At 39.0% G+C, this 19464-nt stretch overlaps 1 protein-coding gene across 1 annotated transcript in view; it reads right to left on the reverse strand.

Annotated features, from left to right (window-relative positions):
• The window catches only part of LOC123502805 (protein CIP2A-like), an 82239-nt gene that overhangs the window by 35388 nt on the left and 27387 nt on the right, over nucleotides 1–19464 (reverse strand). Inside the window, exon 9 of the mRNA XM_045252070.1 lies at nucleotides 809–1077. Coding sequence (XP_045108005.1) covers nucleotides 809–1077 — 269 coding nt within the window. The remainder of the gene's footprint in view (nucleotides 1–808; nucleotides 1078–19464) is intronic.

Below are 19464 nucleotides of genomic sequence, written 5' to 3' on the forward strand. Positions count from 1 at the left end.
CCGGGGGGAGACCGGGACCCTGCTACAGCCGGCACCAACCTGGGGGGCGGATGCACACTCGCTCTGCTTTCTGCAAACCCTGAAAACGCGGAACCAGAGGCAAGGGGCAACAAAACTGCTGACAACTGACCAATAGAAGCCTTCATAGCAGCCAGATCAGCCTCTACAGCGACAAACCTGCTGGCCTACGGGGCCTCAGAAGCCGGCTTCTGCTGATGAGAACGCTTCTCACTGGAACCGCATAACGACTTGGCCCACTTCTTCTCCTTAGCAGAATGCTTCTCAGCATCCTTCACATATGCTTGGAACTGGAGAAGGAAGAGGTGGAAACACTCACTACACCAGTCCTTGGCTGAACATATGGCAGGCCGACAAGCCACACAGCAGGAATGTGGCTCTAAAGCCCCGCAGGGCAACCACCTCTTGCATCCAACACAACTCCGAAGCAGCAAAGAAGCGGGCACAAAAGGAAGGCAGGAAGAAGCGAGACGAGGCGCAGGTGAACACCGTGTTGAGCACAGAAAGGATCTGAGGTATGGTTGGCCAGCTGGGCTGGTGGTTCCCGGTGTGCATGCGCACAGAGGTGACATAGAACTTCTATAGGCACAATCTCTATATATAGAGGTGCAGGTTGATTTTCTGTGCTGAGTGTGGGAATAATGGCATACAGGCATATGTAATTACATATGGGTAATTAGTATATGTCAGAACAAACAAAACATTCAGACCAGCATTAGAATCAGTGTTTTAATCAAACATAATAGTAACATTCCTACATAAAAAGCACAACAGGAAGGAGGGAACTAACCTGCAGGTTGTGGACTCATATCCTGAAGATGCTGTAGAGGACCTCTCACTATGTGTGACATCTTCTTGACCATCATTTAGGCAGTGGGAGTCAAGCAATAATGTTCTTTTAAGCAAGTTTGAAAATAGGCTTGGTTCAAGTTTCAGAGCTAGCTTGAGTTGCAGAACTTCATTTGAAGCACAAATAGTATCCACTGAACCCAAGATGATGATAATGCGCTGCAACTCAGGTGGTGTCATGTCAGAATCCTCACTGGATGTAAGGCTCATCTGGAGAATAAAGCCACAAGTAAAGTTCAAGAGCCATTGTGCATGCATGCACACACACACGCACGCATGCACACACACATGTGCATGCACACACACACGCACGCATGCACACACACATGCAGGCATATGCACACACACACACACACACACACACACACACACACACACACACACACACACATATGAGGAGAGACTAAAGCTATGGATATACCAACCCTGGAACAGAGAAGGGAGAGAGGGGATCTGATACAAGTTTATAAATTGATCAACGGAATGGACCAAGTGGATAATGAGAAACTAATCCTGAGAGAAGAATATGACATTTGAATCACAAGATCGCTTAGTAAAAAGCTGAGAAAAGGAAGATGTTTGAGAGATGTTAAAAGATATAGTTTCCCGCAAAGATGTATTGAGACGTGGAACAGTTTAAATGAAGAAGTAGTGTCTGCAACGAGTGTGCATACTTTTAAAGTAAGATTGGATAAGTGTAGATATGGAGACGGGGCCACATGAGCATAAAGCCCAGGCCCTGTAAAACTACAACTAGGTAAATACAACTAGGTAAATACACACACACACATCTTTAATTTTTGAGAAATGATGGATCTCTTTTGCTGATACTGAGTGAAGAAACATTATGTGCAGAAAGACAGTACAAGGGAAATAAGACATATTCTTGCAGAAATATAATAAAGGAGTAAAGAAAAAAAATTACCTGTTTATAAGAAAAAAATACATGCTTGGTACAATGCTAGATGCATACAAGCTAAGAAGGCAAAAGATAAAGCGTGGAAGAAACTTATACAACAGAGAAATGACAATAACAGACGGCAGTACAAGGATGATAGAAATTAATATATTAGAGTAAGAAGAAAGGAAGAAAAAAATTTGAGAAAGATGTGGTGAATAAAAGCAAAGACGAACCTAAACTTTTCTACAAGTTAATAAATGGCAAAACAAAGAACAAGGAAACAATTGAAAAAATAATTAAAGAAGGAAAGACATACCAAACAGAGAAAGAAATGTGTGAAATAATGAATGAGAGCTTCAAAATGGTATTCACTGCAGAAGAGTTCACAGAACCTAATAGGACATTGCATTGCCAAGGATTACAGGAAATTGCAGTGCAAAATGAGGATACAGGATGATTATTAGATAAGTTGGATGTCATTAAAGCAATGGCTCCACATGGTGTATCAGGCTGGGTGTCAAAAGAATGTAAAGAGCAACTACTGGATCCAATTTAGGAAATAATTACAAGTTCAATAAATTAAGGGAAAGTTCCACTCAAGTGGAAGAGAGCCAACATAATACCAATATTTACAGGAGGAAAGGCAACTGAACAACTAAACTACAGACCAGTGTCATTTATAAGTGTTTTGGGGAAGTTATGTGAAATAATTATCAAAGAAAAATGGATTGAATTTCTAGAAGAGGAGCAAGTCATATCAAACGGGCAATTTGGGTTCAGGACGGGGTGGTCATGTGTATCAAACTTATTAAGCTTCTACTCGAGAGCTATTACAGAACTGGAAAATAGAGATGGATGGGTGGACACAGTATACCTGGATTTAAAATAGGCTTTTGATAAGGCCTTCATGGAAGACTACTTTGGAAACTAGAGAACATAGGAGTGCAAGAAAGTCTGCTAGAATGGACAAGATTATTTGAAGGATAAGGAAATGAGAACTGTGATCACGCATACATACTCATCTTGGGATAAAGTAGCAAGTGGAGTGCCATAAGGGTCAATGTTAGCCCCCATTATGTTTCAGGTTTATGTAAACGACATTCACAATGGGGTAAACAGTTATATTAATTTATTTGCTGATGATGCAAAGCTGCTAGGAGTTATAAAAACCAGAGAGGATTGTCTGCTGTTACAGGAAGACATAACAAGATCTATAAGTGGCATAGGAAGTAGAAATTGGAGTTTAATGCCAAGAAATGTCACATAATGGAACTAGGAAAGAACAAAAGAAGACAGGTATGGACCTATAATATAGGGGGGAGGAACAAATAATGAAGACTAAAGAGGAAAAAGATCTGAGAGTGATTATACAGGAAAATCTAAGCTTTGAAAAGCACATAAGCAATTATATTTGGATTATCATATAAAATGTTGACTAATTTAAGTGGCATTTCAATACATAGACAAAGATATAATGAAAAAAATCATCACAAGCATGATACGTCCAAGGCGTGGTGTGGTCTCTGAGCTCTAAAAGGATATAAGAAAATTAGAAAGGATACAGGAGATTGCTACAAAGATGGTGTTAGAACTAAAGGACCTGACATATGAAGAACAATTGAAGGAAATGGGACTACCAACCTTACAAGATAGAGGAGAATGTTGGGACCTAATAACACTGTACAAGATAGTCAATGGCATTGAACCTGGTATTGGTGACAGAAGATGATGGAAGGACAAGAGGACATGTAAAGAAGATGAGGATGAGGCAGTGTGAGAAGGATATTGAAAAATATAGTTTTCGACACAGAATGGTGAAAAAGTGGAATGCATTGGATAATGAATTTGTTACAGCACATAATGTGCAAAACTTTAAATAAAAATTGGATAAATGGAAACCTGGAGACAGGACACTATAAGCCCCACTTGAACCCTGTACAATACAACATGGTAAACACACACACACACACACACACACACGAGAGACACGGTTGGGAGCGGACGCATTGGCGCAGTTCCGACGATCAGCTGATCTTCACTACACCTGTTGTGTAGTATTTACAGTGGCCTGGGCAGGTAGTGTGGACTCATTTTTTTTTTTTTTTCCTCCATGAAATCAATTAGTAAGGAATAATGAGAGAAAAAGATATCCCATCCAAATGCAGACATGAGAATAGAGAAGGGGCTGATGATGACTATGTCGGTGAGGGAAAACGTGTATTCAAAGGGTTTGATACGACGACAACTTCACTACTTAAGAGAGTGTTCAATATTGAATGTAAACTAGATAAACTGATAAAGGAGAAGATGGAAATGAAAGAGAATAAAGAACAGGAAATGGAGTTTATAAGACTGAGAGAAAGGATAAGAAAAGTGGAAGAAAATGAAGCTAGGCTAAGAGCGGAAAACGAAGAACTAAAAAAGGAAGTAGCTAACTACAAGAAGCAGATGGAAGAAGGACTCGGTAAAGCCGAGAAAGAAAAGGAGAAGCTGAAAGATCTAGTAAACAAGGAAGAGGAAAGAGTACAGAACGTGATTAAAAAGAAGTACAAGCATGGAGAGTCCAAGATAAGAAAGATAAGGCCGATTTTCAGGAGGTGATTCAAGAACAACTTAAAGAAAAAGAAGAAAATATGACAAACAAAATGATAGGAGTCCTCAAGACAAAAGAAAATCTAGTTAGAGAAATTGCAGAAAAAAGAAGAGTGTAGTCGTATTTGGAATAAAAGAAAAAATATAAAATATAGACCAAAAAGAGAAAAGAAGAAATGAAATCAGTCAAAGACCTACTGAAGAATCTTAATGACGAAGATAGGCAGAACTTGGAAGAGGAAGTAGAAGAAATAAACAGAATGGGACCATATCAAGAAGGAAAACGAGACCAATTAAAATACTACTAAAATCACAAGCAGCAACAGAAGAAATATTATATAGAACAACAAAACTTAGAGAAACAGAAGGCTGTAAGGATATCTATATAAAGAAAAATAGAAATGAGGAAGAAAGGAAGAGATACAATGAACTGGCAGCAGCAGGAAAAGAATAATGAAAGGTCAGAAGAGGAGAAGAAGGCATTTTTGGAGAATTCTAGGAGACAGGATAAGGAAATGGTATATAAACGAGAAGGAAGAGAAAAAGTGGAACAAGTTTAACTAAAAATGATAAAGGCAAAAGACTAAAAATGATGTATACGAACACAGACGGGTTTTATCAAGTAAATTAGAATTAAGAGATTACATAAGGAAAGAAAATCCAGATATTGTATGCCTGGCTGAAACAAAACTAAATGAGGCAATCAAAATAGATTTGGATAATAGGTATAATGTATGGAGAAGAGACAGAGTGGGAAAAGGAGGAGGAGGAGTCATGATAATGTTAAGGAAGGAGATAGTGATAAACCAAGTGGAATGTGGGAAGGAAAAGCAGAAGTATTGTATATTAAGATGCATATTAATAAAAAAGAGTTAACAATCATTGTAACATATGTGCCACCAAAAACAAATTCATGGACCAATCAAGAATATAAAGACATGATAGATGACACAATAAGGAGTCTAATGAGAATCATTAAAGAAAGGAGAAAAGTGATATTAGTAGGAGATTTCAACTGTAAAGAAGTGGACTGGGAAAATTATGAAAGTGGTATGGGGAAGAAGCCTGGGAGAAAGATTCTTGAACCTAATGATAGACAATATGATGGACCAGAGAGTAAAGGAATGCACAAGATTCAGAGGAAACGACGAGCGAGATTGGACCTAGTTTTACAAGGGTATACAAATGAATGATGATATAAGATATAAGTGCCCATTGGGAAAGAGTGACCATGCAATATTAGAAATAGATATAGAAGAAGGAAAGGAAGATAGAGACGATTCATACAAAGGAGACCGATTAAATTACAGAAAGGCTGATATTGAGAATCTCAAGAACTATTTTAAAACGTAGACTGGGAGGAGATGGAAAACTCAGAGACAATGCAAGACAAATATAACTTATTTTTGGAAATATACAAAACAGGAGTCAGGAATATGTCCCAAAATATAGACCAAAAGAAGAAGGAAAGAAAGATTGGTTTAATGCAAAGTGTGCTAGGGCAAAGGAGAAAAGAGATGGAGCATGGAAAAGGTGGAGGAGAAATAGAATCCAACAAACAAGGAAAACTTCAAGGCAGCGAGAAATGAATATGTTAAGGTGAGGAAGGAAGAGGAAAAGAACTTGAAAAGATATTGTCGAAAAATGTAAGGAGCAACCAAAATTGTTCTATAGATTCATAAATGGAAAAATTAGGCAAAAGAAACAATAGAAAGGTTAAAAGGAGAGAACGGGATGGTGGAAGACCCAAAAGTATGGCAGAACTATTAAATAAAAATTCCAGGAGGTCTTTACTAAAGAATCCAAATTTGAGAGGCCACAGGGTAATAGAGACAATCTATATGAAAGAGATTAAAGTAACCAAGCTTGAAATAAAAGAGTTAATGAAGGAACTGGATGAAGAGAAGGCAATGGGACCGGATGAAGTCTCAGGCAGAATACTGAAAGAATGTAGGGAAGAACTAGCAAGTCCTATATACAACATCATAAAATGCTCAATAGAAAATGGAACAGTGCCAGTAGAATGGAAAAGAGCTGAGGTGGTTCCCATATATAAGAGCGGAAGGAAGGAAGAACCTTTAAATTACAGACCGGTATCACTAACTAGTGTAATATGCAAGATGTGTGAAAGAATAATAAAGAAACAATGGATCGAGTTCCTTGAAGACAACAAATTAATATCAAATAGCCAATTTGGTTTTAGAAAAGGACGGTCTTGTGTAACTAATTTATTGAGTTTCTATTCTAGAATAGTTGATAGAGTACAAGAGAGAGAGGATGGGTTGACTGCATCTATTTGGATTTAAAAAGGCGTTTGACAAAGTGCCACATGCAAGATTACTGTGGAAGTTAGAGGAGAAGGGTGGCTTAAAAGGAAGCACATTGAGATGGATAGAAAATTATTTGAGGGGAGAGAAATAAGGACGGTAGTTAAAGATATGAAGTCCAAGTGGAGAGCAGTAGAAAGCGGAGTGCCACAGGGTCAGTATTGGCACCAATACTTTTCCTCATTTATATTAACGACATGCCAGAAGGAGTGAACAGCTACATAAATTTGTTTATGGATGATACGAAACTGTGCAGAGTTATAAAGCAAAAGGAGGATTGTGAAATACTGCAAGAAGACCTAAATAAGATCTGGGAATGGAGTAAGAAGTGGGAAATGGAATTCAATGTGAACAAAAGCCATGTCATGGAAATGGGAAAGAGTGAAAGACGACCTGTGGAATCTATAAGATGGGAGATGGAGTAGAACTGGAGAAAGTCAAAAGGAAAAGGACTTAGGAGTGACGATGGAAGAAAACAATCAACCAGTAAGCCATATTGATAGAATTTTTAGAGAAACATATAATTTGCTAAGGAATATTGGAGTAGCATTTCACTACATGGACAAAGAAATGATGAAGAAATTGATAAATACTATAATAAGACCCAGATTGGAATATGCAGGAGTAGTGTGGACCCCTCATAAAAAGAAACACATAAGAAAATTGGAGGCTACAAAAATGGCTACAAGAATGGTCCCAGAACTTGAAGGATGACATATGAGGAGAGACTAAAGGCTATGGATCTACCAACCTTGGAACAAAGAAGGAGAGAGGAGACCTGATACAAGTCTATAAATTGATCAACGGAATGGACCAAGTGGATAATGAGAAACTGATCCTGAGAGAAGAATATGACACCAAGCACAAGATCGCATAGTAAAAAGCTGAGAAAGGAAGATGTCTGAGAGATATTAAAAAATATAGTTTCCTGCAGAGATGTATTGAGACGTGGAACAGTTTAGATGAAGAAGTAGTGTCTGCAACGAGTGTGCACACTTTTAAAGTAAGATTGGATAAGTGTAGATATGGAGACGGGGCCACACGAGCATAAAGCCCAGGCCCTGTAAAACTACAACTAGGTAAATACAACTAGGTAAATACACACACACACACACACACACACACACACACACACACAAACCTGATAGGTGATAGATGTAATACAGGAAAGAGATGGTTGGGCTGATGGAATATATCTGGATTTAAAAAGGCCTTTGATAAGTAAAAGAGATGATCTGGAAACTTGAAATGGTAGGAGGAGTGCATGGCAGTTTACTAAAATGGATGGAAGACTTTTGGTAGGAAGAGAAATGAGAACAATAATTAAGGACAGACCATCAGAATGGGATTGGTGGAGAGTGGAGTTCCACAGATCAGTGTTGGCACCAGTAATGTTAGATCTACATAAATGACATGGTGGATGGGGTGTCCAGTTATGTGAGCCTATTTGCAGACGATGCAAAATTAGAAAAGTGAGATGTGACAAAGATTGCGAACTACTAGGAAGACTTGGACAGAATATGGAAATGGAGCTGTACATGGCAAATGGAGTTCAAAGACAAAATGCAAGAAAATAGAGTTTGGCAAGAGTGAAAGAAGAATCAGGAGTATGTACAAGATAGAAATGAAGACATAAAAAAGTCATGAAGAAAAAGACCTTGGGGTGACAATTACCAATGATCGCCAGAGAGACATATAAACAAAATAATTGGAGAAGTATTGAACTTATTGAGGAACATAAGAGTGGCGTTAGATATCTAGATGAAGAAATGATGAAGAAAATAATTACTGCAATGATAAGACCAAGGCTTGAATATGCAACAATACAGTGGGCTCGAACTTAAAGAAACACATAAGGAAACTAGAGAAAGTACAGAGGGCTGCAAGAAAATGGTGCCTGACTTAAGAGATTTGACTTATGAAGACAGACTGAAAAGAATGCAACTTCCAAATGGAAAACAGAAGAGAAAGGGGAGACCTGATAGCAATATACAGAGTGATGATTGGCATGGAAAAATGGATAGGGAAGATCTGTGTATGTGGAATGGAAGAATGTCGAGAGGGCATGGGAAAAAACTAAAAATGGCCACTTATAGGAGAGATGTGAAAAATATAGCTTTCATAGAAGAATGGAAGCATGGAATAGTTTAGACGTGGAAGTGGTCAAGCAAGGAATATTCATGATTTTAAGAAAAGCTGGACATTAATAGATATGGAGGGGACAACACGAGATAGCTCCTATGTTACAATTAGGTAAATACAATTAGGTAAATACACACAACACACAACACACAGAGAAATTGGATAAGTGTAGATATGGAGAGAGACCAGAGCATAAGAGATATAAAATACAATGATAAATACACACACACACACACACACACACACACACACACACACACACACACAGAAGAAGGAAAGGAAGATAGAGATGAATCATACAAAGGAGACCGATTAAATTACAGAAAGGCTGATATTGAGAATCTCAAGAACTATTTTAAAAACGTAAACTGGGAGGAGATGGAAAACTCATTAACGGTTCAAGAGAAATATAACTTATTTTTGGAAATATACAAAACTGGGGTCAGGAATATGTTCCAAATATAGACCTAAAGAAGAAGGAAAGAAAGATTGGTTTAATGCAAGATGTGCTAGGGCAAAGGAGAAATGAGATGGAGCATGGAAAAGGTGGAGAAGAAACAGAAATCCAGAAAATAAGGAAAACTTCAAAACAGCAAGAAATGAATATGCTAAGGTGAGAAAGGAAGAAGAAAAGAACTATGAAAAGGACATTGTCAAAAATGTAAGGAACAACCAAAATTGTTCTACAGATTCATAAATGGAAAAATAAGACAAAAAGAAACAATAGAAAGGTTAAAAGGAGAAAACGGAATAGTGGAAGACCCAAAAGTATGGCAGAACTGTTAAATAGTAAATTTCATGAGGTCTTTACTAAGGAATCCAAATTTGAAAGACCACAGGGTAATAGAGAGACTGTCCATATGAAAGAGATTAAAGTAACCAAGCTTGAAATAAAAAAGTTGATGATGGAATTGGATGAGGAAAAGGCAATGGGACCGGATGAAGTCTCAGGCAGAATACTGAAAGAATGTAGGGAAGAACTAGCAAGTCCAATATACAACATCATAAAATGCTCAATAGAAAATGGAACAGTGCCAGTGGAGTGGAAAAGAGCTGAGGTGGTTCCCATATATAAGAGCGGAAGGAAGGAAGAACCTTTAAATTACAGACCGGTATCACTAACTAGTGTAATATGCAAGATGTGTGAAAAAGTAATAAAGAAGCAATGGATTGAGTTTCTTGAAGACAACAAAATATTATCAAATAGCCAATTTGGTTTTAGAAAAGGTCGGTCATGTGTGACAAATTTATTGAGTTTCTACTCTAGAATAGTTGATAAAGTACAAGAGAGAGAGGATGGGTTGACTGTATTTATTTAGATCTAAAAAAGGCTTTTGATAAAGTGCCACATGAAAGATTACTATGGAAGTTAGAGGAGAAGGGTGGCTTAAAAGGAAGCACATTGAGATGGATGAAGAATTACTTAAGGGGAGAGAAATAAGGACGATAGTTAAAGATATGAAGTCCAAGTGGAGAACAGTAGACAGCGGAGTGCCACAGGGGTCAGTATTGGCACCAATACTTTTCTCGTATATATAAATGACATGCCAGAGGAGTGAACAGCTACATAAATCTGTTTGCAGACGATGCGAAACTGTGCAGAGTCATTAAACAAAAGAGGATTGTGAAATACTACAGGAAGACTTAAACAAGATCTGGAAATGGAGCAAAAAATGGGAGATGGAATTCAATGTGGACAAAAGCCATGTCATGGAAATGGGAAAAAGTGAAAGACGACCAGTGGGAATCTATAAGATGGGAGATGGAGTAGAACTAGAAAAAGTAAAAAAGGAAAAGGACTTGGGAGTGACAATGGAAGAAAATAATCAACTGGTAAGCCATATTGATAGAATTTTCAGAGAGACGTATAATTTGCTAAGGAATATTGGAGTAGCATTTCACTATATGGACAAGGAAATGATGAAGAAATTGATAAGTACTAAAATAAGACCTAGATTGGAATATGCAGGAGTTGTGTGGACTCCCATAAAAAGAAACACATAAGAAAATTAGAGAGACTACAAAAATGGCTACAAGAATGGTTCCAGAATTTAAAGGGATGGCATATGAGGAGAGACTAAAGGCAATGGATCTACCAACCTTGGAGCAGAGAAGAGAGAGAGGGGATCTGATACAAGTTTATAAATTGATTAATGGAATGGATGAAGTGGATAATGAGAAACTGATCCTGAGAGAAGAATTTGACTTTAGAAGCACAAGATCGCATAGTAAGAAACTAAGGAAGGGATGATGTCTGAGAGATGTTAAAAAATTTAGTTTCCCAGAAAGATGTGTTGAGACTTGGAACAGTTTGAGTGAGGAAGTGGTGTCAGCAAAGAGTGTGCATAGTTTTAAAGAAAAATTGGATAAGTGTAGATATGGAGACGGGACCACACGAGCATAAAGCCCAGGCCCTGTAAAACTACAACTAGGTAAATACAACTAGGTAAATACACACACACACACACACAAGAAGGAAAAAGAGTTTGAAAAGAATATAGCTACAAGCATAAAAATGGAAAGATGACAAACAGAGAGACCATTGATAAATCAATTAAGGGAAATGTATATATGAAACAACAGAAAAAGTGAGTGAACACATGAAAGAGAGGTCTAGATCTGTATCTAATGTAGATGGAAATTTTATAGAACCAAAGGATGAAGTGACGTAGGAAAGGCTAGCAATGTTATGGTGCAAAAAAAAAAAAAAAAAAAAAAAAACATAATTACAAAAATGGATTTAAAAACAAACAATGGGGCCAGATGGAATGTCAGAATGGACACTTAGAGAATGTAGAGAACTGGTGGAACCAATTTGGGATGTGAGCAACAGTTCTTTGCTGGAAGGGAAGTACCAAGGGAGTGGAAAAGAGCAAATATAGTGCCTATATACAAAGGAGGGAAAAAGACCAAGCCCCTAAACTATAAACAAGAGTCACTGGCAAGTGTTGTGGGAAAGTTTTGCAAAATTGTGTAAATACACAGAGAGGAAAAGTAAAGGAATGAGTTGAGCAGGGTACTAAAGAAAGTGACAAGTGGAGAAGGTCAGGTGGTGCATCAAGTTCTACAGAATTGGAAAATATGAGGAAGACAAGGTGAGAACTATAAGGATAAAGTTACAACACAGGTACTGTACAGGCAAAGTGATAAATGGGTCATGGAAGCTCTCTGGTGATGAGGACTATAAAAGTACACGAATAAATAGGGACTTGGATGAGACTGAAGGTTGAAGTAAAGGGAACTGATAAATGAGCGTAAAAAAAAAAAGAAAGAAAACAATGGACAGAGGAGAAGAAAAAGTATTACTGTGAAGTAAGAGATGTAAGAATAAGGAAAAGTACATCAATCAGTACAGAATATGTTATACAAATGTAAATGGACTAGGGATCGACCAATTATCGGCACTGATATTAAGCATTTTGACGCATATCGACATCAGCTTTTTTTTTTTTTTTTTAATTGACGGACGATAAAAGACAAATTCAAAACTGGGTTATTTTGGCCATGATGCAGCTGCGCCTCTCTTTCTGCTGTCACTGATCTGTCTCCAGCATTGTTCCAACCATTGCACCATTTGGTAGGTTACAAGCAGAGTCACAGTAACAGCTAATCAGCAGTGAAAGCTGTGCATGCACAGTGCTTACACACACGGTGGAGAACAAGTTGTGGTGTGGGCTAAAGTTTGGAGGACAGCAGCAGTACTGCCAACTGTTGGTAGAAACATTTTCAGGAGTAACTTATGAAGATTTCTCCCATGCTCAGCTCCCCCCTACCCCTATTCTTTCCCTCTATTATTCTCTCGTGTTAATAAAACATGTTTATATTATCTATCTATCTATCTATCTATCTATCTATCTATCTATCTATCTATATATATATATATATATATATATATATATATATATATATATATATCCAGTAAGGTCCCGGGTTACGTCGGTCTCGAGTTACGTCAAACTCGCACTTACGTCAGTCCACTATAAGGCAATTTAAGATTTAAAAAATTGAAAATTTATAAATCGTAAAGCGGGTTTATTGTTATTGTTGGCCAGGCGTCACTAGTGGTTATCCACCACACCGCCCACCTCATGCTTGAATACAATAACACTCTCGTGCCTCAGTTCCACCACACCGTCGCCCCTGGCAAGAGTGTTCCTACATCTGCGTTTGCTGACTATCTTAGTATCTTGCTCAATGGCACCAAAATGAAAACTCCTGAGTGATAGCAGTGATGCTAAGAAAAGGAAAACCATTACGCTACAAGAAAAGTGGACATAATTAAAAGACATGAGAAGGGAGGCAGCAGCTGTGTATAAGGGAGTGAAGAAGAAAATGGGAAGCCCATTACCATGACAACAGGGAGGTTGACCACCTTGAGGGCTCGCGCACCTATCACAACAATAACAACTCCAGAGCCTTCGTCTGGGCCACACGGCACTTGCAGGTCACTTGCACCGTCTGCGCCTGTCTGCTGATCCCTATTGCCCTTTCCTATTGCATTTCCTGCTCCGCTGCCCACGCTTCTACTCCCACCGCACTGCACTACGCTCCCAGCTGTCCACCCTGGGCGTCACAACATTCAACCTGTGCCTACCCTCCCTTCTGGCGGCCTCAGGCGTCCACCCCTCTGGCAACATGCAGTCCTTCGCGTTCGCGGCCCTAATCAACAACAAAAACAAGCTTGTGTTTCATATTCCTACATACTTGTAAATAATATAACAATATAACCTTTTACTTATATAACGCTCCCAGCTGTCCGCCCTGGGCGTCACAACATTCGACCTGCCCACCCTCCTGGCGGCCTCAGGCCGCTCCTCTCGGCAACCTGCAGTCCTTTGCGTTCGCAGCCCTAATCAATTATATTCCTAAATAGTTGTAAATAATATACCAATATAACAATATAACCTTTTACTTACCTGAATAACCATAAAAAATGATTGGTTGAAAACTCGATAATATGCTTTGAAAGTACAAAAACTCGAGTTACGTACAAAATCGACTTACGTCATGTTTCAGGAACGTAACTCTGACGTAACTCGGGACCTTACTGTATATATATATATATATATATATATATATATATATATATATATATATATATATATATATATATATATATATATATATATATATATACAGTAAAACCTTACTTGACGAACATCTCTAAGGATGAACAATTATCTATCTATCTACCTATCTATCTATCTATATTATATATATATATATATATATATATATATATATATATATATATATATATATATATATATATACAGTAAAACCTTACTTGATGAACGTCTCTAAGGATGAACAATTCGGGAGACGACAAAAAAATTTGTCAATATATCGACCCAGGGGACGAACGATATTTCGGGGGACGAACGCGGTTTGTGTGATAGCCTACGCGGCTATTATACAACAACAAAACAAAACATAAGCACAAAAGAAAATAGAAACAGGAGCCTACGAAAAATATTACATAACACAATCTCCATGCCACCACGATTTTCTCCTGTTTTCCTGTGCATGGTGATGTTACCGGCGCGCTCTACTGTAGCTTTCTCGGCGTTATCCTCGTTGCTCTGGTGGCTCTATGTGTTGCTGTCATCATCATCCTGGCCATGTCCAGGTACTGCAGATTGTGGCACATCCATCGCAGCTGTTTCATTGCTCGCCTGGCAAGGAACACCGCCCTACTGCTGAGCATCACCTCCAAGGATCAAAGAAACTTCCTGGCCACGTATCTTTAATTTCCCTTCTTGGAAGTCTAAACTTGCTCCCACACGCGTGAGGAAGTCAATCCCCAGCAGGCAAGGGTCTTCCAAGGCAGAGACGAAGACTGGCAATCTTTCCATGTTTCCCACGCCGATGTTCACTATAATGGGGTCCCACAAAGCAGCACTGACTTGTGACACTACACAGCTGCCAGCTGTTGTGTAGCTCTGGCACACTGCGCACATCCAAAGTCCTCTCTCATGACTGTCTTCTCGGATCTTATCTGTCCTCCTCCTCATCCTCCTCTCCTCCATTCCATCATGCCATCAACGTCCAGTCTCTCAAGTAAATAACCTTTTCTTTTTTATTCATTTTATTATAATTTTGAAAGCATTTAGGTAAGTAAAACAATTTAGGCTTTTTATAATTATTTCGTTCATGTCATGCATACATTTAAGGTCTATTTTGAATGGGTTTTATGGACAAAAGTATGATTTTTATTTTGGGGGGGGGTCTGGCACGGATTAATGGTATTTCAATACATTCTTATGGGAAAAATTGATTCATGGGACGAACAAATTGAGTGACGAACAGGATTTAGGAACGAATTATGGTCGTGAGCTGAGGTTTTACTGTATATATATATATATATATATATATATATATATATATATATATATATATATATATATATATATATATATATATATATATATATATATATATATATATATATATATATATATATATATATATATATATATACACATACAGTCAGCGCCGAAAGTGATGGCGCAGCATGTTTTTTCGCTTCGCAACAAAAGAAAAATAGAAAGAAAGTTATTTTCATGGTATTTATCTTTCCTCTAGTACTTGGTTGGGTTACCATGCCTCTTCAGGCAACTCTGTAAACGTTTTGGAGCAGATAAAGCCAGGTTTTGTAGGAATGAAGGCTCCAGGTTTTCCCAAATCTCCTGGATGTGGTTGACAAGTTTGTCCACTAAGGAGGTGTCACGGCAACGTAAGCGGCGCTTTATCAAACTCCAGATGTTCTCTATCGGGTTTAAATCAGGGCTATTACCTGGCCAATCTTTGATGTATTCAATGTGTACCCAGTCAAACCAATTTTTGATCAATTTGGCGGTGTGAGCTGGTGCACCGCCTTGCATAAATATTTCACTGTTGCACTTAGTGAAACAGTCCTCAAGGTGTTCGGCAAGAAGCTCAAGATAGCGATCTTTGTTAATAGTGACATTTTTTGGCAACACTACCAATGTCCCAGTGCCATGATACCCAAATGCTCCCCATACCATAACATTTGCTGGGTGTTTTACAGTTCCCTCAGTGTACTTAGGGAGGTAAGGATCTGAGCCATAACGAAGCCTAACTTTCCCTCCTCGGTTGCCAGTCACTGTAAAAGTTGCCTCATCAGACCAGAGAACTGTTTTCCACTTCTCTGGATCCCATGCTAAATGTTTACGGCAAAACAACTGCCTTTTCTTCTTTTGTACCGCTGTTAAAATGGGTTTCTTTCGTGGTGCACGATACCAGAATTTTAGGTCGTCACGAAGGCGTTTCTGAACTGTTCACACTGAGACTTCCTGAAGGAGCCTAGGGTTCTTTTCCTTGAGTTCTTTGGCACTGATGCGTGGTTCATTGTCCACTTGACGCTTCAGTATCTTCAGGGTCCTTGTACATGTGACACGAGGCCTCCCAGTCCTCTTCTTCTCAGAAGGCGGCGGGACACTCCCTCCCACATCCCTGCATTTTTTCGTCCAACGCTGCACACTACGGAGTGTAACACCCGTGATAGCAGCAATTTCTTTATTTCCTTTTCCTATTTGGCTCAGGGTACTTATAGCTGCAATTTGATCTTTTGTCAGCTCCTTCCTTGGCCCCATTGCTACGCACAAGATAGGTTAGCAATGCAAACTTTGTAAGAAAAAACACGTGGTGCAACATAGACAGTCAGACATACCCAGCCCGTATGAAGTAATGCCTCACACTGAGACAGTTACACTTCATCAGCTGCTCAAGGTCACGTGTATGAGCCCACTATTTATGCGCCAACAAAATCGGCGGATTTGATTCTTGTTGCTAGGGTGTGGTTTGATTCCCGCCGAAAATTATGGAGCGGGATGTTTCGCGCCATCACTTTGGGCGCTGACTGTATATATATATATATATATATATATATATATATATATATATATATATATATATATATATATACACTAAGTATACAGTAAGTATACGGTACACATATGCGTTCCTGGATACCTTACCGTAAATCAAAATTACCGTATACCGAACCCATTGTAACATGTAATAATAGGGAATGCATTGCAGCACGTCAAAAGTCACCCCTACAGAAATGAAAATACATGAAAATCGTCATAAAAAAATAAATAAATGTAAAGTACTGCGCAAAAGAAATAAACAAAACGTTTTTATTTACCTTTCACTCGCCATGCATTCTATCACATGATGTCCCTCCTGAGGCTAAGGGGCAATAGGGATTTCAGCCCTTACTCATCTTCTGCTGAGTGTGCAGACGTCATCATCTGCACTGTCGGAAGATGTGGAAGAGTCAGCTGTAGCATGGCCTGCACGTTTCACTGATTTGAAAAATGAGGATATGGAGGAAGGGCCAGCTGTAGCAGAGTCTGCACGTTTCACTGGTTTGAAGAGGATATGGATGAAGGGCCAGCTGTAAAACCATCAGTAGTGGATGTGGAACAGCCAGCTGTAGCAGGGTCGGCAGGTGTAACAGGGACGGCATGTCTGACTGGTTGAAGAACGAGTAAATGGAGGACTGTTTAGTTTTTCTTGTTTTTTCATCATAGATTTCTTAATAAACCTTGACACTTTTCTCTATGTCATGAGCCACTTTGCTACTCCTGGCAGGATTTGGGTCACGTTCCTTCAGGGGTTCTAGAGCTTTTTCGATACCACCGAGACATTCTCTAAGTTTTGATGTCCAGGCCACGCACAGGTATTTCTTCCTTGTCTACCTCTTTTTCTCTCTTGTGATGCCTTGTCTTGCTCTATAAGTTCATTTGAGAGAGGTTCAGCATGGCTTTCCAAAAGATCTTGAACATCATCAACTTCATCGAAGCAAGCCTTATGGCACAGATTTACTGTTATTTCTGATCACACTGATGTCATCTTCAGGGAAGCCTGGGAAGTCACGCGGGCATTCTGGCCATACTTTATTCCACGCCAAGTTCATGGTAGATGTCTTCACTTCATCCCAAGATGACTTGATGCTATCTAAGGCGTGCTTGATGTTATACGACTTCCACCATTCTCTGATAGTGGGCTTGCCAGGCCCATCTGTGCCCTTTATCAATTGCTGCATGGTTGGCCACTGGTAGTAGGCTTTTAATGTTTGCCATAATTATTATGAATATATTTGTGCTTACAATAGACCCTTTAATATTCCATTTATTCATCTAATTAGTAATGCATGTAAGTAATATGTAATGCAGTTAAAAAAAAAAGGGGGGGAGAGGAAGAGATAAGAAGCTCCAAGGGTGGTCAAGTTGATGTCAGTACTGTGAATAGTGGGGAGGTGTGGCGTAGATGACATCATCACCCCTGCTTCCCCGCACTGGGCCCTCTCGGATGACATGAGCGGATACCATATCTGTGAATTTTTCTTACCCTATATCGAATCGAGGGTAATAATTTTCAAATACTGTAACTGTGAATTTACCGGATAAGGAACTACTGTATAACAAGGACTTACTGTATATATATACAGGTTGAACCTCCCAAATCTGGCAACCACCGGACCTTAGACTTGCCGGACCATGGAAAATTCCGAACTATAAGTGGTCCCCAAAACACACTCTATATACTGCATTATACAAAGGTAGCTGTAACATTGTTTTGATATATGATAGTTGTACATGAAAATATACATGCAGAAGTATCTAAAAAACACGTTCTTGTAAATTAAGTTCAGCATGGAAAATTTTTGCCTGCGCCATTATCATATCGCCGGACACAGGGACGTTACCAGCGAGCCGAAGCTTAAACCATTGTATGAGAGCACTGTCTAAATCACTGCTTTACCCTCCTTAAGTGTTCTATGAACCTCCATGTTCTTGCTCTCACACTCACTGTAAAACTTGAGAAGTTGATTCATCTGCTTTTTTATATCATAAACGGTTGATGAGCCAATGTCGTACTGTTGGCATAGGGTCTGCACTGAAACACCTTTATCTAGCTTCCTCAATAGGTCCACTTTCTGTTGCACTGATATTGTCATATGTTTGCACTTTTTCTTTGGTTTACACACATCACTATCACTTCCTGGTCGCTTGGAAGCCATGCTTAGAGGCAAATATTACAGAAAAAAATGTTTATACACCTGGGGAGTGGTGCTTGCAATGAGCGGCAGCGTGGTACTGATCCAAATTTGACCCAGAATGCCTAGGCTCCAAAACACAGTAATACAACACGCAGGCTAAAAGATCACAAGAAGAAGAAGCGGCTGAGTGGCACAGTCTCCCGCTTCGTCTGTGGCTCATCTCTTTATTTTTTTATATTCCATGTAAGATTTCACTTTATGCATTACAAAACAATCCTTTCTTGGGGGCAAGGTTTGTAAAAAGCTAATAGAAATGTTGTTTTGTGAACATAACTGCATATATAAGACAGTAACACCACCTGGAGAGGTGGTGTTCCCAGCAACCTCAGAGCAACCTGATAGCAACCTTGTCACCGTCCCTCCAAGCGTTCATGGATACCATTTCGCTGCAAGAGGTTGCTCTGACGTTGAAGAATCTTGGATCCAGCTCCAGGAGTGCTAGAGACAGAGGCGGGAGCCAGACAATCACAGCGAAGCTACCACATTCAGTCCTTCTTCATCCAGCAAATTCAAACCCACAAAATTCACTAAAACGGATGTGG

This window comes from Portunus trituberculatus, chromosome 12 (genome assembly GCF_017591435.1).
Source record: "Portunus trituberculatus isolate SZX2019 chromosome 12, ASM1759143v1, whole genome shotgun sequence".
Taxonomy (NCBI): Eukaryota; Metazoa; Arthropoda; class Malacostraca; order Decapoda; family Portunidae; genus Portunus; species Portunus trituberculatus.